This window comes from Chiroxiphia lanceolata, chromosome 5 (assembly GCF_009829145.1).
Source record: "Chiroxiphia lanceolata isolate bChiLan1 chromosome 5, bChiLan1.pri, whole genome shotgun sequence".
Lineage (NCBI taxonomy): Eukaryota > Metazoa > Chordata > Aves > Passeriformes > Pipridae > Chiroxiphia > Chiroxiphia lanceolata.
Window position 1 is genome coordinate 65,077,227 of NC_045641.1, and position 23,827 is coordinate 65,101,053.

At 40.7% G+C, this 23,827-nt stretch overlaps 1 protein-coding gene across 2 annotated transcripts in view; it reads right to left on the bottom strand.

Annotated features, from left to right (window-relative positions):
* Positions 1 to 12,850: 12,850 nt before the first annotated feature.
* PDE3A (phosphodiesterase 3A) overlaps positions 12,851 to 23,827 on the bottom strand; it is a 242,609-nt gene continuing 231,632 nt past the window's right edge. For both annotated transcript variants that reach the window (XM_032688570.1, XM_032688571.1), the window contains one exon: positions 12,851 to 22,493. In XM_032688570.1, coding sequence (XP_032544461.1) covers positions 22,246 to 22,493 — 248 coding nt within the window. In that variant the 3' untranslated portion in view covers positions 12,851 to 22,245. The remainder of the gene's footprint in view (positions 22,494 to 23,827) is intronic.

Sequence of the window (23,827 nt, forward strand, 5' to 3'; positions counted from 1 at the left end):
TCCTCCTTCAGAAAGAGTTGTGGGCAAATAAACATACACAACCACGGTCTGGTTCCTGTTTCCTACAGCAACGGCTCTCAAAGAACTGTCTTTTAAAAATATTGACATAGTATTTCACATTTTCTGTGTGTTTATGCCCTTGGATTCTAAATAGTAATGTGACAGCACATATGGGTTTTTTTACAGGAAAGTGATATAGGTAAACTAGAACTTGAAATGTCTCTGTCTCTCTTTGACACAAGTTTTTTTACTGGGGTTGCGACTGTCCCAGGTGTGCTCCTGATTTAGAGCTGGGACAGAAAGGTGCACATGATTTCAAATTCTGCTCTGGTTTGTCAGTGCCTGTTAGTAAATATTTTACCACATCCTTCTGGTTTATAAAGGCAGTTTTAACACACAGGAAGGCTGATAATTGGTAAAAACAACTCGTTGAATCTGCATATTGTTTTGCTAACATATTAGGCAAATACAGACCTGAAGCAGACTTTTTCATAAATTAGAAATTTATTTAATAATTTCACTCTAACTAGAAATGCATAATCAGAACTGAAAAAGACTTAGTTCACACACACACACAAAAAAAAAAAAAAAAAAGAAGAGGTTTTACAAGTCCCTACTGGAATGGGTTGGTTGTATCTGTTTGGGTTCCCAGAAGACACAAATTCTTTGGATAGAGAGAAACTGAGCTGAAATATTACTGCTTTTCTATTTTTGGAGCTAATAAGCTGATTCCTGACTGGCTAAGCTGTGACTGAAGGTTTATTCATTGAGGAGATCGGATTATCATTGCAGCAAATGGAGGAACAATGATAGAATTACTATTATGCTACAAGATTTAATTAATACAACTCATCTTCTATTTCAAAACCAGAAGATCCCAAATTTATAGACTTCAGGGCAATTATCAGTGATGTTATTGGCTGTATTGGGAGCTGGATTAATATCTGAAAGTTGATGTGTGTGAGAGAGAGAGAGAAAAAACAACAGAAATGAAGACTGTGCAAGATGAACAGGGCAAGGCCAAAACTCATTTTCTGTATAACTCAAATAATTTCAGCTCATCGCTGTATGGTGATTTTTGAGACCTCACCCAAGAGAGTGTCAGCATTTTACAGCCTGGCTTTGGAAAGCAGGCAGAGACAGTAGGCAAAGCACCATGCTGCCTCCTGTACCCCCGTGTCCCATGCAGGGAGGAATGCTCCTCTGAGGTGCAGCGGTCCTACTGTCAGGTAGGTACAGCTGCATTATGAGGCTTAGAGCAGGGAGCTTCCATCACCTCGAGGAAGAGCTGCTCTGGGGTGAGATAAATGCAGATACAGTGGTGATACTTCTACAGTTTCGTTTCAGAGTCATCCTCATGCAGAGTTCTCTTGAACAAGGAATATTACAATAATACATCAATAATGTTGCACTCAAAATACATGGGCCGTAATACAAATATTATTTTTGAAAGCCCGGAGAACTACCAAGGCTACAATCTTAAAAGAGAAATTTGTACTAACAGCTGCCTGTGGTACCTGTCTTCCAAAGCTCTGTTCTTAACTTCAGGTGGTGCAATGAGGAGGATTGAGTGACTTTTCAGGATGACCCTTGAAGATCTCCTAACAGGCAAGCCTCAACCGGCAAGTTATACTTGAATATTGCCAGATATTAGGGAAACACAGATCTGAAGAAGACTTTCTGTGTGACTTGAAAATATCTTCAGTAGTTTCATACTGATTCAGCAAGACGTAATCAGAAATGAAAAAGCGATTTTTCACCAAAGAGAAAAAAAAAAAAAAAAGAAGAGATTTTCTACATTCCTACTGGAATATTCAAAAACTCTTACTCTACCTTTATACCTCCACAACACGAGTGTTTTTCCCTGGATGCGGAAGATTCAGATTTGAATGAAGATCGGTCCACAGGCAGGATTGTGTTGTTTGAGAAAAAGCGAGTATTTTCTTTTGATGAAACCTCCATGATGGTATCCTCTGCCTCTAAAGCACAAAACATGGAGAACATTTTAAAAGGGCATCCTATTAGCTCAGCCTCAAAAGCTTGTCATGTGACAGCAACACCCCGCTGTACTGTTTTCCCTACAACAGCAATTATCAAACTTTACAACAGAATCCGACCAGTGCACTGGATGTTTAATTATGGAAATTTGCAATCCACTTGCCTATAACAATGGAGATTAAATCATTCTCAGCAAACAGCCATTATCTTCACTCTCTAGCTATCATCAGCGTGATTTCATTTAACATTTAACCACTACCAGCAGACTAAGCAAGGCTTGTTAACGTTTTAAACAACATTTCGGGAGTCTACATGTAAGTTCATGTTTCTAGATGTGACCATGTCTGCAGAGATTTCTCAGAGCTGATCTCTGAATTTCCCATATAACTGGGACATTAAGTAATTAGATCAAAGGAAATCTATCCCCGTTAATGAGGGACTTGAATTGTTTTAGATGGAAACATTAGCTCTAATCGTCTGACGTTAGCTAATGAGTTACACAAGAATAAAGAGGTTTAGTTCCCTTTACCATTTTACATAGAGTCTTAGGGCTCAGTGGCCAATTGTTTCAGGAAAAATGTGAATTTACTTCTTTGCAGGTAAATACAAAGAAGTAAAGAAAACCTAAATGCTGAACTTTGAGAACAAAAGTTATCAGTAATTCTTAAATCTCTAGTTACATACAGCAGTACTTTGTTCTTAATTTCAATCTCTAAATCAGATCTGAAAATATTTATGAAATCAGCTTCTGTGTTCACTTTTAAGAAGTACTATATTTTACAGAACTGCCGCCTGGAAGTATAAATAGGAGAAGTTCCTATTCTTTTGTGTTTATCTAAAGACAAAGATCTTACATAAGTTAAATATATATGTGGTTTCGTGCATATGTATATATACTGTGGATACATGTGTTTTCATGGCTTTCCAAGGGTCTGTGCAATAGATACTAGTGTTACCAGAAATGCAAAAAACCATAAGTATATCTAGATGCTAAGATTTACTCATGCAAATATTTGCCTAGGCTCTGTTCATATATGACTGTGGCACCAAAATTTTTGCTGGAATCTCTCCATCACATGAAATAAGAACTCCTGACTAGACATAAAAGACATATTTTCATTTGATACTGCCCTGACAGGGACACTAATAAATTTCCTTGTCAACACTAATGAGTATATAGATTTTTTTTTTAACAACAGTAACAAAATCAAAATGGTTTGTAATTGCTGCACACCTATTGCACCTATTCCTGCTCTGCTTCTGACTTTCTTCTGATCTTGGGAAAAGTCACACATTGTATCTCTCTGCCCCACTTCTGAACTTGTCCAATGGGTAACGAGAGCATGTACCTCAAATGTACCTCATAGCACTTGTTTGAGGATAAATTCCTTTAAACTTTTGGGCACGACAATCACATAAGTTGTGCTGCTACACACACACATCAAATAGCCTTTAGGTTAAAGTTTTAAATGCTCTGCACATCCACAGCAATTTCAGAATAAAACAAAAAAAGCACAAAACCTGGAAAAGGAAAACATATGTACCACAGCTAAGTGAATTGTCCTTATCTCTGAGCAGAGCAACATCCAGCTAGAGGAAGTTCAGCAGAGGTGCAGAGGGCCTGCACAGTCTCCTCCACTGCACCTCGTATGCAGGATTGGTCAGAACAAAAAAAAAATGCCATGGAGGTGTGGGGGTGGAATATGACACACTGATGTTTGGCAGCTGCATGCAAGTTTGTGCCCCGCTGGGTTGGTACAAATCTCAAATGGACAGCAGAGGTTAAATAAAACTTATGTCCAGCAGCTTAAAAAAACTTACAGCATAAAAATCATTGGCATTTATTATCTTCCAAATGGAAGAGTGCAAGGAAAGACTGATAGCCATAAAGGTTTTAAAGGCTTTAATGTGCTCTTGTGGCACAGCTTTAAGGAGGTGGGTAGTTTTCAGGCCCAGAGCCACCTGCAAAAACATATCTCAGAGCATCAGTTTGGTTGCCCTGACAATGCCTCTGATGGAAGCCCTTAACACAAGACAGAGAGCAGAGAACTGTGCCCAGTGGTACAGTTGGCCACACTAATGGCTTTGATCCTTCCTCTTTTCTGCAATCAGAATACATAGGAGTGTTCCACTGTAATCACAAATTTGCCCTATGCCGCTCAAATACTTTTTGGTGGGAGTATTCATAATACACTGTCAGCTGCAATGAGAGGTCAAAGACAGCTCTGGTTTTAAACAAGCAGACACCTGGTTGCTAAGGATGGTCTCTTACTGATTTGGGTATAGTGACAGCCTTAGGCTTTTGCCGTCCCTGGGATACCATATTTCTCCAGTGATATGAAACATGAGGACAGAGCCCATGTCAGCATTTCCTTTCCAAACATGGCAGATGTGCCAGAAGAATGTAACCATAGAAGGATTTGGGTTGGAAAAGACCTCTAAGATCATCAAGTCCAACTATTGACCTGGCAAGTCCACCACTAAACTATGTCTCTAAGTGCCACATCCACCTGTGTTTTAAATACCTCTGGGGTTAAAAGTGACTCAGCCACTTCACTGGCAGCCCATTCCAGGACTTGACAATGTTTTCAGGAAAGAAATTTTTCCTAATGTCCAATCTAAACCTCCCCTGATGCAACTTGAACCTGTTTTCTCTTGTCCTATATCTTGTTACTCAGGAGAAGAGACCCACTCCCCCCTGGCTACTACCTCCTTTCAAGCAGTTTTAGAGGGTGATAGTCTCCTCTGAGCCTCCTTTTCTCCAAGGTAAATAGCCCCAGCTCCCGCAGCAGCTCCAAATCTGACTTGTCCAGACCCTTCACCAACTTCCCTGCCCTTCTCTGGACACAGCCCAACACCTCAATGTCCTTGAGGGGTCCAAAACTGAACACAGGACTCGAGGTACAGCCTCACCAGTGCAGAGTACAGGGGGGTGATCACTTCCCTAGTCCTGCTGGCCACACTATTTCCAGTACAGGCCATGATGCCATTGGCCTGCTCCCACACCTTTAAGATTTCTTTCTTGAAGAGCATCAAGCCTTCCTTGACCCTTTTGCCCCTTACAACTACCTCCCAAGGGACCCTGTCAACCAGTCTCCTAAACAGGCCAAATTCTGCCCTCCAGAAACCCAAAGTGGCAATTCTGCTGACCCACCTCTGTACTACTCCAAGAATCAAAAGTTCTCTCATTTCATGATCACTGTGCCCAAGACTGCCTCCAACCACCACATCACCCACAAGCCCTTCTCTGTTCACAAACAACAGGTTCAATGGAACACCTCCCCTCATCGGCTCCCTCATCAGGTGTGTCAGGAAGTTATCTTCCACACGCTCCAGAAACCTCCTAGGTTGTCTGGACCTCCTAGAATTCCCTTCCTCTCTGCTGTGTTGTATTTCTAGCAGACTTCCACCATGACATCTGCCTGGTTGCCCTTCCCACTGACTCTTACCCATGAGCACTCAGCCTTATCACCACCATCATTAAGATCTAGTAATCAAAACACATCGTAACATATAGGACTACCCCATTGCCTCTACCTCCTTCCCTGTCCCTTCTGAAGAGTTTGTTGCATCCATTGTAGTTGTGCTTCATCACACCCACAGCGCCTGTTCAGGTGGGTGACACTCTGCCTGAAGGACAGCTGCTGGCCATGCTCACCCCTTATCCCTGGCTGTCACCTGGGCCCACAGTGGGGGCTCTGACCCCTCCTTGCATCCCTGGCTCCAGCTGGATGGGGTGTGGGAGCCCTCTCTGGTGGCTGTGCTTTCTATCCCACGGGAAGCACGCCTGGTCACTCACCTGTGGCACAGCTCCGGCGGCAGTGGTGCTCACCTCCTGGGAGCTGGCATGTGGAGCTGTGCCTCATGGTCAGGTCCAAGGATGGACTCATCCCTCAACATGCATGCAGCGGGCTGAGACAAGTCTAGGCAGTTCCTGAAGAGTCTCCCTTCACTCATTCAAACTCCAGGCAATGGAAAAATGTCCTTCCCCCCCCCTAGAAACTCCCCCATTTGCAGTAAGCCTCCTTAGACATGCCTTTACTGCGTGTCAGCCCGCAGGCACGGGAGCTGCACTTGCTACAATGGGTGGACACAGAAGGCTGGTACAGAGACTATTCACCCATGAACCCAGCTAAAGGACATTCTCTCTGAAAGGTGAATCAGCAAAGAGAAGAAGAAAAGCCAAATCTTACCTGGCAGCAGGGATCCCCAGAGATGGTGCCTGCTAGTTTTCATAGGTAAGCTTCTTGTATAGCTTATGCATATACCTACATGCATGCACGGGCACTGTTCCCAGCTTAGAAGGGGGTAAAACTGCAGGGGAAAACCACCTCTTCGAATTTACCCTGCCCAGGGATGTACATCTTATACTGGAGGCAGAGAAAGGAAAAAGCATAAGGGTGGGGGAACTTGTTTTGTCTCTTGTTTTGCCTGAGCATTCGCTGTTTCTCTGCCCCCCATCCTCCTCCCCCACCTCCTCACTTTTTTCTTCCTCTATCCCCTCCTATGAATTCCAGGACTCGGGGCACACCAGCAAAGCAAAGATGCCGGCTGCCCCAGATGGAAATCATAAAGAGTATCTAAATGGCTCCCAGGGGGTATTTTTCTTTGCAAGTTGCTGTAAGTTTGATGGGGCACGTGACAAAGCTTTGTGGAGAGGAAAAAGCCCAAAACCCTGATCTTCTTAATTGCTCGCTGCCAGGAAACAAAAGACTTCAAGGAGGAATGGACTAGAAGAAAAAAAAAAAAAAGAAAAAAAAAAAGAATAAAAGGGGAGTGTGTGGGAAAAAATAGGCTGCTGGGTGAACAGGTAATTCACAAAGATTTCCTGTCCCATCCCTGGTTGTTCCTGGTATGCCCAGTATGCCCTGCTCCTCCAAACCTGCAGGACAAAGTCCCTATCAACATGACATAAAACCAGAATGAAAAGATCAGTTAAAGGAGAGGACAGAATTGCATGGGAGAGTCAGTCAAGCCCTTTGCCACAATGAAAGGAAAACTTTGCAGACTTCATTCCAACTCTGTTTTTCCCGTCACAAGGAAATGCTACTGCAACAGCATTTATTTGCAAGTTTGGGTAAAGGTGAAAAATGTGACTAGTTCCCAGTGTAGTTTCTTGAGCAGAGAGAGGCTGTAAACCCTGTCTTCTGCTAAGCTGTAGGCTTTAATTATACAAACAGAAAAGGTATTAAAGTTATAAATTCTTCTTCCTTTTCCCTTCTTGCTCTCTCCCACCCTCTGCAGTATGGCAGGTTCCCATGGCAGCTAAACCCTCACTCACACAGCCAAACACGGCACCTTGGAGTAGGCTTCTGCTTTCCTAGATTTAATTCAAAGTATTATCTAATCCTTCATTATATCTCCATTTTGGGTTCTTAATGCAGCTGGAATTTTATTATGCTACATATAATTCACATTTTGTACTTTAAAGTGTCTTATATCCTTATTTGGTTTGGAAACTTGGAAATCTACTTTCCCTTTTTCTAAGAGATATCAGGGTGCCTAATAGTCCAGAGGCATTAGTGATTAGGAGAATTAGTGATTATGAGTTCTTTCAGCTTCTTTCAGAGAACAGCTTTCAGCCCATTTCCTTCAATTATTAGGAAAACCGAGTTTACACAATAGAGGATCTGTACTAGTTTTGCCTGACCTTTAATCTTCGTTGCTGACCTTGCCTCTTTCAGTGATTTCTGACACAGACTCCAGTTATTCTGCCACTGGTAGGCTTCACTATACTGTCCCTTAAAATAGGTGGGATTCATGTTCAGATTAATAAATTTGTTATATAAATCCCTTTCACAGGTCCCTCCAAGACCCCATTACGCTACGAATCTTATTGATGAATAGCAAGGCATTTTCCTCTACACTAAAAGAAAAATACCGAAAGACTGGTTTTGTGCAGTTTAAGAAGCAGTGCTTTGAAAAACAAGGCCCACAAGATTTAATGCAATCTTCCCATCTTTCCTGGATTTTTGGCTCATTGTAAAATCTCAGTATCAGCTTTCTAACGCAGCTGGGCTTTTACTGGAATTTCTGTATAGAGTCTTCTCTGGCTTCTTTATAAGAGTGTATAATAGCTTAACTGGAACTTTAATAAAAGCATTCTGGAGGAGATATTTTCCATTATGGGAAGTTTTCATACACCTTCCAGAAGAGTGTCACCATTCCTTTATGAACTAATTATAGCAGTTCCTCAGAAACAGTCATACTTACAAAACTTTCAAGGTGCTCAGAATAAATGAACACAAGATCCTCTCTACAATTCACTGAGTTCATCTGGCAGAAAAAAAAAGTCTCATCCAGGTAGGAATTTATTAGTCTCCCAGGCCTTCAAGGCCATGGATATGGCATGGAAAGTCAATGCAGTACCTAATTTATTACAATTCACTAACGAGAACTGAGACATGGGAAACAAATCACTACCAATTTCGATACAGGACATGACACCTCTTATGTGTCCCTTTTCAGTGCCTCCTGCAGCAGAGCACTTCCCAAGCACAATGACACAAAACCCACTGGAAACCTGCTAGACAATCAACCAGACAAGAAAGGTTTTGCTTTCCCATACTCCTAAAAGAAATTGCTTACCTATATATACTTATTCTATAATTGAAACAAAGTCATTAAAGCAGCTACAGGACAAAGAATCAAACTAAATACTGTTTCTTGCAGTCTATTTTCTTTGCATTCCTACTTTGTATTAGTTACAGGAAATTAGAAGCCAGACCACCTTCATTTCTAAAGCACAGGTTAAACTAATTATGTTTACAAAGCCTAGTCTGGCCAGAATGAATAGCTGTGACAAGAGTAATCTTGATGCATAAACCCACCAATACACTAACAACACAGGAGGTTTGTGGGTTGGTCTTACAAACCATCCAACAGCCACAGATCTCTGATGCACAGCTCTGGACCCAGCTGCTGCTTCTTCAGGCACATTTCATGACAAAATGTCAATCTTGTAAAGTCTCAGAAAAAAACCAAAAAAACCAAAGTTCCCCCAAACCCCAACCCGGTGTTCAGAAGCATGACACTTTTTCCTTTCTAAAAGACATTTTTTAAAAAACATATTCCAAAAAATCTGCTAGAGGGAAAATACTGACTTGTTAAAAAAGAAACTCAAAATGTATAAATAGGACCAGGATATACCACTTCACCTTAAAACCTAAACTTATGTGATTCCTGTAGTCCAACAGAGCCCTAGTACATTCCTGAGTCTTAGTCCATTCCCAAGCCTTAATGCTGTGCTGCAAAGCAAAGCTACATATGAACACTTGGTAGAATGAGCCCTCAAACTACTCAGACTGACACTTGGCCAAATGCTCCTTTATTTTCTTATTTATGTTAGCACGTAAATAGTCCAACTCTGAGCTGCCCTGGATGGACACACAGAGGAGAGCCAGTCGTGGCAGCAAATGCTTGTGGTCCAGAGTGCTGCTGCAAAGGTCTCCTCAGATCCAGATCTCTTGCATCCTTGTCCAGAGAGCAGGAAGCTCAAGGCATCATGCCATTGTTGAGTCTGGAAATGCAGCTGCCAGAATAAAGGCAACTTAGAAAGCACGACAGCTTGGAAGCAGCTGTTTCTTTCAAAGAAATATCTCCGAGTACTTAAATTTTAGTGCAATTTAGCTTTTAAAATTTATGAAAAAAGTAGTTTCTCCTAGCTGTGATTCCTAGGTAAATGCATAGCTTGGAGTCAAGGACAGGTAGAAACAGTGAAGACATTTGCAGTTAACTAACTGGGCAATCCAGTTTCATTGCCTATATAATTTTAATTGCTTTAGCTATGCTAGTCTATCACTGTGGATTATTCCTTGACATAAATTTTCCTCTTCTTTTTGTTGCCAGTCCTAAGAAAATACTTGGTAAGAACACACAGGAGTAGGAAACTCACTGCCAGAACAAACCTTGCATACTCATTCCACATCAGAGAACCAGAGAGAAATAACACACTTCAGCTGCTAGAAGCTCTTGGGGATTGCCATGAGAATTTCAGGCTTGAGGACTTTCTTGTCCACCTAAGAACTTCCAGATATAGCCTCAAAGAACACTTTTCTTACCAGAGGACAGAAAAAGCAATAGAAGAGAGTTATAATTTAGACCACCTAACTTGTTATTAGGATATGAAGAGGTCCTTCTGAGAAGTCTCATTACCGTGAGGTGCTCATCAAATTATTCCTGATGTATTTTCAGCCCCTTGAACGAGATATAAGGAAGAAGAATTAAAAAAAAAAAATAGCAGTCGCACTAAATGTGTTTTCTGCACCCCAACCACAGATCACCTTTTCTATGTATGCTCTCTGTGCTGGATGCCTGAGGGAACATATAGAAGTGTGGCCAATGGTTGTACATTACCTTGCAGAAAATAATGGCTCAGAGGTTTTCCTTCCTGAATGATTAGTTAAAAAAAACACCAAAACCCCTCCCACGTTTTAACAAGAATTTTCAGAAGAAGAGAAGTAGCAGGTATTTTTATACAGCACCACACTTTGCAAAGATCCCAGTGGGTTCTGTGAAACCCGTCTCTGATGAGGGATAACAAAAAGGACAAATGAGAGATTCAGTGACGTGACATGTCCCTTGGGGGCAGGAAGTGTTTGTACCCACTGGAGCTCTGGGGAGAACTTCTACGTAGGAGAATGTAATAACTGAAACTGGAACTTGTCCAGCCACTAGAAATTAATACCATTAATCTTAAAAAAAATCCCATAGCACTTTTCTTAATGAAAACAAGTTCTTTGAACTAGGTTTAAACACAAAGATTTTCGCTAGAAATGTGGGAAGGTGCAAAATATTGAACAGAAGAGTTGATTACACAGAAGGTGTTGAATTTGTAGGATATGACGCCTTTGGCAAGCATGGTAATAAACAATCACCATGTGCAAAGGATTGTGAAAGGAAGTAATTTACCACCAACAAAAGTCACTGTAAACCAAGCCATTGTGCAGATCAAACAGGAACCCTCTGCTTTGTATTTCCTGGCTGCAGACAAGCAGATGCTGCAGCAACCTTTTCTCTGTATCAGATTTCCAAACCACTATGCCCAAGTCTACCCCAGAATATTTAGTGATTATAACTATCAGTCTGCCTTGACTGTGCCATAAGCCATCAAAACATTCAGTAAAACTTTAAACTCGCATGTTTTCTCATGAATTAATGCAACATGAGCATCACCTCTTGGCAGTGAAGCTGTTCAGCAAAGCAATTACCTTTCACAGCTTCCACCTCAGTGTGCCAGGTTTTTAGTAACTCAGTGTGGAGTGGTTAAAATTCTCCCTCAGACCTTGTGAGATGGCAACCCTGGGGCTACAGACCCCATCAGCCAGGGGAGCACCTGCTAGTTACACACCTGACTGTTATTGTCCTTTGCTCTTCTATCCCTATGGGAATTACCGATGATATCCAGGGAGTCCATGGTGGCACAAGGGATGATGTCGATTTTCATAGGTTTTTGGTAAGATAATTAAAGAAATGTTGAAGAAAGCATTGCTAAACAAAGCACCAAGAGTTCTTTGAGAAGTCTGTTTTTAGGGAAACATTTTAAGTGGTTTTTAGGCAAGTGGATTTGGCCTAGCAATTGAGAGTAATTTGAACACCTGGAAAATGCAACATTTAATTGAGCCGCTACTAACTCTGTGTCATGGCCTGCTTTATGTTTCACCAGAACCCCAGGAGAGGCCTGCTCATGTGTGGACTCATTAGCAGATTGACTGCTTCTGCTCCCTGTTTCATTGCTCATCTCTTCCCATGGGAACCTCTTGCTGTTTGAAGAGCTCCAGAGGGAGAGTTTGGTGATTTTCAAAGACAAGAGCATTCTTTACCTTGGTAGCCCCTACCCTTTGTGATGAGGAGTATTGAAGGAAAAGTTTTTCTTTGCAACTCCAGTCATATGTTTCTCTGTGAATTTTAGGATCAATTAATTCCATGCTATCGAGTTATTAACTGTTTGGGACAGACCAGCTGCAAACTTATAAGCAGTTCCCTTAGAATAGGTATAAATACATTTTAATTTCGTGCTGGCAAAGATCCCAACTAGTACCTTCCCAATCACTGCCTGGTGCAAATCGCCTTGGATGTTTGCCATTCAGAATTTTAGCCAGAGGACAAATAAACTGGTGGGACTTCAAAACTGACAGCCTGATATGTGTCTAATGAAAGTAGGTAATAAAACTTTAAAAATGGGGAAAATTTTTGACAGATGTAAGATACATTTTTGAAATTATAAAACGGTGAGCAAAGACAGCAGCCAGATGTCAATTCCAGCCCACATAAAAGATTAGCAAAATTTTTCACTCAAGAACGACAGCACACTTACCAACAAAATCGCAAGAAAGCTGATTTCACTCGCTGATCTCTCACTTTACCAGATTACTTCTGTGATTAATACAGGCAACTGTTAATTTTCATTTTCTCTGGAAGCATCAGTCACTCTGCACTACTATGGCTGAATGCTGCCACATAATATCGACCACATTCAATCAATATGGACCGTATTAATTGGAGTGAACATTACACAGACAATGGACGCTGAAATATTGGTCATCATTAAAGAAAGATGTTTATAACAAGGCCTTCCACAGATTGGCTGAGATGCAAAGCATTTAACATGGGATTTATTAGTGATCTGAACTAAAGTGCAGAATTCTGCAGGTAAATACTGCAGGTAGTCGGATACCCACACTAACAAACACCAAGCAGGGCTGGCAGCTAAAATGGTAATTCAATATATGTGAGCTTTACTGGATTTCAGTCAGAATCTGAAGAGGGTACAGGTCATTTGCAGTCTGGTGCTTAAACTGAAAGCTGGGCATCAAAAGCAAAATTGTTCAATAAAGGAAAAGAAACGCAGCAACAGGATACCACAGAATTATATTTATGTTGTACATTTGTCTTCACATTGCAACATCCACATTGTTCATTTTGTGACAAGTATTTCTAACAATTTTGAATACATATTTACTGTATAATACATTTTACCAAGAGGCACTTCCAGTAATTCTGGCAAAAAGGAGCTTCATTATAGTGTCTAACTTACAAAACAGTAAAAATAAATAATGTTTATCTAAAAGATTTTTTCCTGTACAGAATCTATTTTGTACAAAACATTTATCAGCCATTAACTAAATCACTTAACAAATACTTGTGAAGAGAATATATTAAGTATTGCTACATGTATCGAGTGCAAGATACTAGTGAAAGGAAAAGAATTATTCTGTTTATGAAAATCACCTAAAAATACAAGGCCTTGTTCCTGAAGTGTTTAGAAAGGAGAAGCTTGGTTACAACAATATTGACAATATATAAATATAAATTAACGTATGTAGTACTTAGTGAAAAGAACACTGTGTTAAAAACTGGTGTGTACAAATCCTAAACAAGATGGCACTTTTCTGCATTGCCACTTTGGCTGGCAGTTATTTTTTAAAATATTGCTTCAAAAGAATTATAAAGGTACACAAAACCCCTTTTCAAATAGAGCCGTATAAAATTACACTCCCCCCACCTTTTCCTCACCTTCTGAAGTGAAAAAAAAAATCGAGGAGGGATTAAATTTGAAGAACATGGGTGATTTGTGGAAACTTGCTACTAGAGCTGAGTCTGAATAAGCATCATTAAAACAATTTTGTCTGAGGTGCGGTGCCCAGGCCAGGAGCCTCACAGGATAGGATGTAAGGTGACCAAACTCCTCAGTGTTTTTCGAAGTAAAAAAACTTTGGCTGGCCTGTTGTCAATTTTAAACTACAAATTTCGTATAATTTGGACCTAAAGTCTGGTGGGGGTCAAGTGCTTCAATTCTATTGGCACACCCAAAACTTTCATTCAGAAAGGGTTTTGATCTTGTTAGGTTAATTTCTTGATTACTTTACCGAAATGGGATTTTGAAATTTTTTTTATCACATCTTCTACATGATATACATACTTCATATTGTTACCCAGATGGCCAAACTGTATTGGAAAACAATCACTTTTGGAAGGTATTTCTTCCACAACTGGAGGCAAAGGTTACAAAATGTGTTTCTGTCGGAAAATGTCCAAGATGTTCTTTAATCAAAACCACTAAAAAGAAAAAAAAACTGCCACCCATCAGTGAAAATGTTAATCTGTTAAACAAACATAACCTACAGTATGAATCACGGTTTTTTTAAAAGTGAACTTAAATTACTTTCCATCATGCAAACATCTTATATCGATTACTCAAGAAAAAAAGACTTAACTTTAGAAAAGTAATGACCAAATGTACGCTGACATGATTGAAATATTAAAAATATCATCAACACCACATAGCAGTTATTAACGTTGTCTTTGATCTTTTGGGATACCATCTGCAGTATCAAGGTTTACAAACATCTAAAAATCAACATTTTGCATTCAAATACAGATTTTCATTGTGTGTCAGGATCAGGCAGGAATTTTGAAAAGGAAAGACAGCTTTAACAGACGGAAGGCTTTCTACCTAAAGCAGTATGTACACACATGGCAAACCCCTCACTGTTTTCTCTCTGATCAGATCACAGAGCCTTTTTATTTCTTTTTTATGAAAGCATGGGGGCAAAATGACTAGTGTCAGGGGAGAAAAAAACCACCATCACCAAAACCCCCCAAACTCAATCTCCTTTAAATAAATACTCAGAAGCAAAGAGCAATTGCTGATTCACATTAATTGTTTTTAAGTGTTCGCCGTGGTAAAGGAAGACCAGCTGAAAACTAGAGCATCCAAGCCTGAGGGCTGTAGCCGTGAGCAAACCATGGCAAGGTGGGTACAGAGATGGATCACATTTCTCTAAGGTATTTCTCAAGCTGTTTTGACAACAAACCCTATGAAATTCAGCATTTGTTCTTTACCTGCTCCCCCAGTTCCTCCCCCCGGGCCGGGCTGCCCCGTTCCGTCTGGGAACCCAAGCCATTTGCAAGCCAACAGTGCAAGCACAGCTCCCTCTGCAAGCCCAAGGAGAAGCCATCTAACACACACCTGCCTCACCAGGCCTGCAGCACACTCTGTGTTTCGCTTATTTAATCTGATTTCTGCGGTTTTGAATCAGGAGAAGAGAATTCCATCACAAAAGGACACGTGGTCTGCAGCTGTGGCCAAGGCCTTCATACCTGCTCTTACGCTTCCACACAGAAAACAGAATTATTTGGGTTTCCCATCTAATTTGCTGCTGGGATACATCCCTTTCCATACCTGCAGATTTCAGTGGTGCTCCTTGGTGCACACAGATCCCATATATCATCCATGCCAGAACAAGTCTCATCTGTTGCCCCATTCCCACACCTTGGACATACTACACACACGGCTTTGGAAGTAAGAAACAACTGGCACAGACTAGCCATCTGAAAAGCTCCAAATAAATAAATATGCTCTTCTTCTTCCTCCCCTAGCACGAAGCAAAGTTTTCCTTAATGAGGGAGAATTAAACAACTTCAGTCAAAAATTCTTCTTGGTTTACCATATTCTTGAGGTTGGCAGTGCACAACCAAGGCCAGCTGGCTTTACCCAAACTCATCAGCTCCCAGAAGAAGCAGTTTTACACGTGCAAGCACTCAGGGGGAATTTTTGCATACCCCACAAGTCACATTGGCGAGGTTTCAAACTGTCATTATCAACAATTATCAACAATGCTTATTGTTATCTAGCTCAAGCTTTTGACCCCTTTTGCCATTGTGAAAACAGACTCTCCAGAAATACACCAGCACTCCTCTGCCACCAGGCTCAGGAACTGTCCTAAGAATTCAGGGGGGTGCTCACACAGGCAACATCTGCATCCTACTTGAGAAGGTGTGATGTATTTTTCACCAAAAGAACACCTGCCTGCCAGGAAAATCCCACTAGCAGCCTCTGAACAAATCATAATTAGGATGTAAATGGTGGATAACTCACACTGCTCCCTCCAACAATAGGATTCAATAACTACCACAGCAGGGGCTAAACCCTGCTTTGATTTACCTCCAGGGGAATGTTGTTTTGCTAAAAGAAAGTGATGAACTTCAAAAAAAGACTGGTCATATTAAGTTGTTCTCAAAAGTACTGGTGCTATTTTGCTCTAATTTAAAATTTTACTCCAATAATCAATATTTTTGCTAGTTATTCCAATGATTGCCTAAGAGAGCTGTCATCTAATTTCAGTTATTCCCCCATCTGTTCAAAATCACTTAACACAATTTTTCTCCAGGAGCCCTGGACATTCTTATTTGTCGATTCACCTAAAAATATGAAAAAATGTAAAAGATTCCCCCACTCTAGTTAATGGGAATAATTATCTTCTCTTTAATGCTGCCACCATTTTGACTAACGCTGCAACATCAAACAGTAATTAAATCCCCAGAAACTCTATGGTTACATAATTTCAGTGGGATTACATTTGATTTTGAAAGAAAAGGAAAATAAAGTTTGCTGCATAAAGTGTGTTTCATACTGGACTACAATTTCCTTTTCTCTTTCCCCCAAAATGCCACTTTGACTTCCTTCTTATATGTGTACAACCCCATCAGCTCGAGGACTAATTACACCAGCCCTGTGCTGCCAGCTGAGGAATACTCAAGTTCTTAAGCCAACACCCAGGCTTGAGACTGGAAAGACCAAGCAATCCTTTGTGCCTGCCTCCCGTCTATGATGGTGTGTTCTCTGCTCTGGGCCTTGATTTAATCTCTTCTCTATGAGGCCATGGGATGCTCAACAAATTCTTATACTCGTTAAATTGAAAACTTTCTTCCTTAAACATAGAACACTTCAATCATAACAATACTTGCAAAAGCGATAGCAAATATTGTATGCCCTTTTTATGAATTAGAGGTTTTCCAACAGTCAAACCCCCCTTCTTCAGGGAAAAAAAAAACCCAGAGACTGTCACTGTTGTCCTCCCAACCCACTGGACACAGTCTATCAGAGGGATCAGCCTTAGAATGAACCACAGTGCATCTGCATTCTCTCTCCCTCACTTGAATCATCTGGTGCATCTGCCTGGGGTATTTGTTGGTCAAGCACCTTGTGTCTTCTCTAGATCACACTCTCAGGTGGACCCAGGTTTGCTGGGCTGCCCAGACTCACACTGACTGGCACATCTGGCCATTGAGAGTCAGTGAGTGTGGACTAAAACTTGCAACCGTCATCTTCATCAACAGCAAAGCCCTAACCCTCACAGTGTCACACCACACAGACCAAGCAGGATAAAGATTTAGGACAAGTACTTCATTAACAACTGGGACCAACCACAAACCTTTTGCTGCATTGTACTTATGGCAAAATTTTCAAAAGCACCACGGGCACAGCACGGGGCGTGAATGCACCCAGACTGTGGCACAGTCTGGGCAGGTGTCGTGGGCCCTAGCACTGACTGATGCTCAATTTGACAAAAGCCTTTGCTTCTCCACACTGCATTCTACTTCCCGGGGCATTTCTGAAGAAAGATGGCACCAGAATTTCAGAAAAAATAAAATTATATCTAAAAAGCATACAGGAATTTACAACTTTCTAAAGAAAACAAATGAAGTTCATGTCCAGCATGGAATGCATAGAAAGGGGGCTGGGAACTGAATTTGCCTAGATGCTAACTCTTACTTTTAGAAGCATATATTTAAACCTTTTCAGACTTAACTTCCTTTCCAAAATCAGACCATCAAGATCTTAAGAACTAACAGTAGTACACTAAAGGTAAAAGATCCTTATGTCTTGCATCCACTCAAAAAGACTGCAGTTGCAGTCTTGGATTTTAGATTGATGATGATGCAGAGAGAAGTTCACACATGATGTCAGGGTAAAAAATGCTTAACAACTATCCTTACTTTGATAATAAATGCATTCTCAAATTACACCTGCCTTGGGAACCATTTATTGCCAGAATGGGACCATCATTTGCTGTTGGAGCCAGCACCCTGCACAATGGGACAGGAGTTCCCCAGCCTTCTGTAAAGAACTTCAGTCACAGAGGAAGGCAATCCAAAATACTGCCAAGAGATCAGTAAAATACCTTTTCCCTATTTCTTGCAACTAATTTCTAATGCATGGCTCGCAACATCACATCAAACATCATCTTTCTACTGGAGAAGGTGATGATTTCCAGAGGTGAGTGTCAGCGTGCTCTGTACATCAGCTAAAAACAAATCAAGAAACACCAGATTCTAGAATTAGAGCATAAATGGTAAACTGTGGTCCTTTGAACATTTTTCTAGAGACAGCATTTTTGGGTTCTTGGAAGCTAAAGTCTCAGACTCCTCCTAAAAGAAAAGGTGATTAAATAGTTTGGGCCTTTCACAGTCTATTTGCATGTTTTCCATCTGCAACACAAGTGTAATGAGAGATGTTATATTCCATAGTAAACAGCATATGGCTATCCAGGAAACTTTCATTATAGGGACAAAAGTGTTTCTACGTGATTGCTACGTGAGGGGCAGAGTGCCTTTGTCACAGCACTGGGAGCTGCAAACACTGCAAAAAACCTCCAATTCCAGGGCACAGCAAACTTCTCCTAGACTAGAAGAGAACAGGATCAGTCACCAAGTGACGTAACAGTGGAGAAAACAAAATGTCCAAGAGGAAAAAACCAATTCAATCTTTCTCCTCCTCTTTTTAAAGAACTGAAAACTAAAATATGTCAATTTTTTTCTTTTGTTACTGCAAAATACTGTTTAAATGGGGGTTGCTTTCTCTAGTATCTAACACACTGTTTTACATACAGTATGTACCATAAACCCATATCAATATTGTAAAAATCCCATCTAAATCCTGAGCATTTTGCTGATTGGATACAATTAGTTTTCTTTCTTTTTTTTCCTCCCCTTAAACTATTGCACAGGCTGTGGTTTGTTTGGGGTTTACAACATCAAAGGACTACACTAAGTGGAAAACTATCAAGATCTAGCCTCCAAAAGGTTTCTGTAACTGCAGCTCAGAAGTTTTGCCTCCTTTGGACTAGAAAATATTATAAACCTCCTTAAAAATTACCTGCTGTATTATCTACTAACCCCAAAGCAAAAAGAAAAAAAAAAAGTTTTCCACATTCTTGACATAAAATATCTCTGTTATTTTCTTTTGTATTACATGTAAGCCAACCTGGAAATTTCCTAATCATTGCCTGCCAGACATGCACTTCAAAGACTGAAAATCAGATTCATGGACACCAGCGGATATTGGATTTGATTAGTAGCTATTTGGAGTGCAGAAAAAGGTCACCTCTTACCAAGTTAAACAATTGCAGCTACTTCACTAATACACTGGTATTCCTTCCATCTTGGATAAAATCAATGATCATTCTCATTTTAAGCCTGTCAGCAATTTTTTTCACTCTAAAGACCCGAGTTAATCAGACTGTAGCCACAAACAGCAAAGGAGTATCAATTTCTGACAGCTGCATTGGCAATCTAGAAAGAAAGCTTCAATTAGAAGCTGACACTAATTTTACTTAATGGCAACCAAAAATGATGACTAGAAAAATATAATAATTCCATTTCAGCATATTTTTAGGATATTTTTTCTTGGTTCAACCCCTGTGTATGCCAGCTCAGAGGAATATGTGGAACTCTACTTACAGGATTTCGCCTCATTCTTGAACGCCTCTTTGTAAATTTTACCAACTGGGCACCCACTAACACTTGCTGCAATATAATTTTTTCATCTTCTAGTGAAGGCAAAATAAAACCCAGTATTAAGATCCAGTTGTGGTGATTATGTACTGAAAAGCAAGAAAAAAGTGCTTGGAGATGTGACATTTTAAAGCATCTCTGTAAGTTTAATTTTTAAAGGACAGAATGAGGCATAATAAATCCTTCCCATACTATAAGGTATGCATATCACTTGTACAAGAAAAACCCAAATAAAATGATCAATCAAAGTGACTAAAGAGGTGTGAAAACAGTGCAAGCTGGAATCGTTGGAGACTGGCTGAGGTCTTGGAGACATCATTTTTTCTTTTGAGTAAATTCTGCTATGTCCTTTGCCTTTAAAATAACAGTGCAATTTGCTTTTCTGGTTTCACTGGAAAGCACTCACTAAATAGTTCTGCCAATAAGAGCATTCAGAACCGTGCTCTAGTCACTCTCCTGAAAGGCAAACATGGTCTCTCTACTGTTAAGAGTAGAATGGGATGACATTAGGCAAATGCAACCCCAAATCCTGTTTTGAGCAAAAGTTCACTCTGACAGAAATGCAAAGCTAAAAGAACCCCTGAAGTGATAACACACATGTTGATTGGCTTTGATAGAGAATGTTTTCCAACGTTTTTGGAGAGGTATCAATAGGATCATGAAATCTGGTGAATGTGTAACAATGGCAAAAAGTGATGAGTGTAATGTCAGAAATTTAATACAGAAAAGACTTCTACAAACTCTGCCTTTCGCAAGCAATCCTTTTCTTAGTAAAGGGTTGCAGGATCAAAGTATAAAAAGTATATATAGTCAAATAATTTTTGAGAGATACTGAGCTTTATGTATATAATTCTTTCTGTGGGAACAAGTCTCTAAATTGTGTGGTACTGGTTGGTGCGGCCAGTCCCCGAGAGCATTAACATTTTGAAGCCTTGATTCTATAGACCACTGGCTTCCCATAAAGGTCTATACAAATTATTCAAGACTTTGTGGGGTTTTGAAATGGCTACACTGTATAAAAATGTTTTTGTATTTATTTTTTAAAAAATTATCTTTACAAAACAACTTTTCCCTTTTTTTCTTTTTCTTTTTTTTTTTCTTAAAGATATCATTATCTACAGGAACCCATAAAAATTTTTCCATATTTACATCTAGATAGCTAATCATTGACAAATATAATATCATGAAATAAAATATTGAAAGTGAATATCCAACTTTTTAAATAGACATTTGGCTCACAGCATAAACAACAGAGAAAACAAATGAACAGAACAAACAAACAAACAAAAAAAGATCTGCTCTTCTTACAGGCCTGATCTTTTTCTTTCTCTAAAAAAAAAAAAAAAAATGAAAAAAGGAAAAAAATGTATATTGGTGGGACCAAACATGCTGCTTCTAAGCAGAATGGCAGCAACAAACTGCTCCCATCCAGCACCTCACACTGAAAAACCGAGTTCTCTGAAGGTCATGTGAGTGGTTGCTGAGACACACGAGTGTCCAGTGGACGCAGGACTGGCACCTGTCCCCCACGCTGCTCCTAATGCATTGCCTGCATTGCTCTGAGGAGACAATGGCCCCCACACTCCCCCCTTCTTTTGCTCTCCCAAGATGCAGTTTAGCTTTGTTCTTAAATGATATATTTGGTCATTGATGCACGGAGGTGTTAGGTTGCCGTAGGAGCTGACAGTGCGCCTCTCGCTTCCAAGGACACGTCTGCTCTCTGTTCCCTCCTGCCCAAACACGCTGCCCCACACAGCCATTCACACAGAGGGCCAGGTCCTCTCCAGGGCAACAGAGCAGTGTGTCATACAGTCCCTCGCGACCCCCTTTGGAAAATACGCCTTCCTGGCACATCCCTTTCGCCAGCAGTGCGGGAAGTGCTGAGGAAGAGGAGGAGGAGGAGCCCGCACAGCCAGACAGGGCCAGGCCGGCAGCCTGGGCCAGCATGGTCTCTGCTGAAAGGCTGCTGCCTGCAGCTGGAGTGCAAACTGGGACTTGGAGGCCTACGGGGAATGCAGAGCTCCTCAAAATGGGCTCCATTTCCCTGGTGGGCACAAATTCTCTAAAATCCGGGCCTTCTGTTTGTTGTCATGTATTGGGACACGTGCTACAGCTAGTGTAATAAGAACTCAAACTATGCTGTATTTCCACACATCCACTCACACTTGCAAACACCCCCTCACACACACATATGTGTTGGCAGGATATATCAGCATTCATATAAAGCTTTGGAACTTTTATCCCTCAGCATTAAGAGCAAAAGCTACTTAACTGGTACCTTACTGTTAACTGCAAATGTTCTTCAGAAGCAGCATTTCCTTAGATAACTTTCTTCTGTAAATATCACAGTGACCATAATATATCACTAAATGTATTTTGCTGAAGTGTGCAGCCAATAACCCTGGCTATATATATATATATTTATATAATTCCACCCACCCCCAAATCTCTTTAAAGAAAGTCTGTAAAAGCCGGTGTTGCAGTGTGAAAGCTTCCTTGAGCATAGGAGTTTAAACAATGTACCTCACCATAAAAAGGAAAGAGAAACAAATTAAACAGCTGTAGGCGCATTATCCCATACTTCTACAGTGTTGTGTCTAAATGCTGTGCTGGCTTGAGAAAGAGTCTGTGCACAAGTCAATCTGTCTTAAAATACTGCTGTAAATATTGTCATTGGTTTGGTTCTACAGTTGTGTTCTCCTCTTCATCCTTCTTGGGCTTCCCTTTCTCCTCCTCCTCTTCCCTGATGGCCTGGATTTGTTCTGAAGATTGGTGCAGTGGGGATTGCTCTGCCCCTTGCTTCTCTGACCCAGCTAACCTCTCCTCGTCCTCAATTACTTTCTTCCACATTTTATGGTTCTGAAGCAGGTGCTGAGTGATCTGACAGTAGATTTTCCTCCTCCTGAACTTCTTCTTTCCTGTAAAACACCAAGTGACATTAATTTACTGGTTTCTGCGAGAGAAGGAAAAGGGACTGAAGGTGTAGGAAATGGACAGGGTGTACTATGACAAATAGGAACTGGACCAACAGAATTTTAAACCCACAAATTTAAACAGTCTTACAATTCAGAAAGCTATACCTCTCCAGACCTTTGGGAAAGCAAACTGGTTTCCTGTATAGTTTGAGCCCCAGCTTCATCCTATCCCAGGCTACATGTTGTGCCGGACTATGCTGCTCACAGAGGTATCTAGTGCTTGAATGATTATGCATAAAGCATGTTGCTGAGCTGTTTCTGCTCATTTTATATCAAGTACTTAAAGACTCTGATCAGCCTCCTTCATAACACACATTATTAAATTCTGTGCCCTCCCCACACCCAATGGATCCCTGCTGATCGAGGGAAAAAGAATTGTTTTCTCCATATTTTACCTCTGAGCTGAGCTGTAGAAGGATAATGAATGAAGGGTTACTAATGAAGCATTAGTGATCAAAGAAGGGAACCCACTCCTATGTTCCGTTTTCAAAGTCAGAGATCTACTATTCTACCATTGCAGTGGAGGTGACCTTGAAGCACAATGTTGATTTGGCAGCAGTCTCACCACTGAAGAAGTATTCATATAGCCAAATACTATCAGGGAGCTCAATTGTCTTATTCTGAAGCATCAGTCCCCTGCTGTTAACCTATAAAGTGTTTTTGTCAGTGGTGGTTCTCATGGCTCCTGACACAGCTGCACTACAAGTGTTTTGCTGTCTGAAGGGTGTTTTGTTCTGTCAACATAGTCTGTCCAACACAGATTGTTAACTCCTTAACAGTACAAAGCTTGAAAATTTTCCCTGGTCATTAACAGTGCCACTGGCAGTCGCAGAACTGAAATAACAACCCCTCCAAAGACAACTGCTGATTTCTTTTTTAAAGAATGTGACGTAGAGGAATGTTTTGTACTAAATAAATTTGCGTGGATTAGTATTTGCAGGTTGCCTAAAGTATGTCTGTGTCAGGATCCAAAACGTTTAGCCCTTGAAGCTTTTGAACTGGAAACAAAGAGCTTTTCACTGAGCACAGACCAAATCCAACTCAATCCTTCATTAGAAAGCTCTTGGTTCCCTGTAGGAAACCTTCAGGTTTAGCACTAATAAGAAGCCCCTACCCTGCCAATGCCTCAAGCAGGACATTCTCTCCTGGGTTTCTTGAGTGACCCCACATCTTGTTGCTCTCTGCAGATACCAGTGAGCAGTTGCTGTGGTGTTAAAATTTGTCTGAATACCTGAAGACCGAGACTGTTTAATTCTTATACTTGCATGAGACCTTCA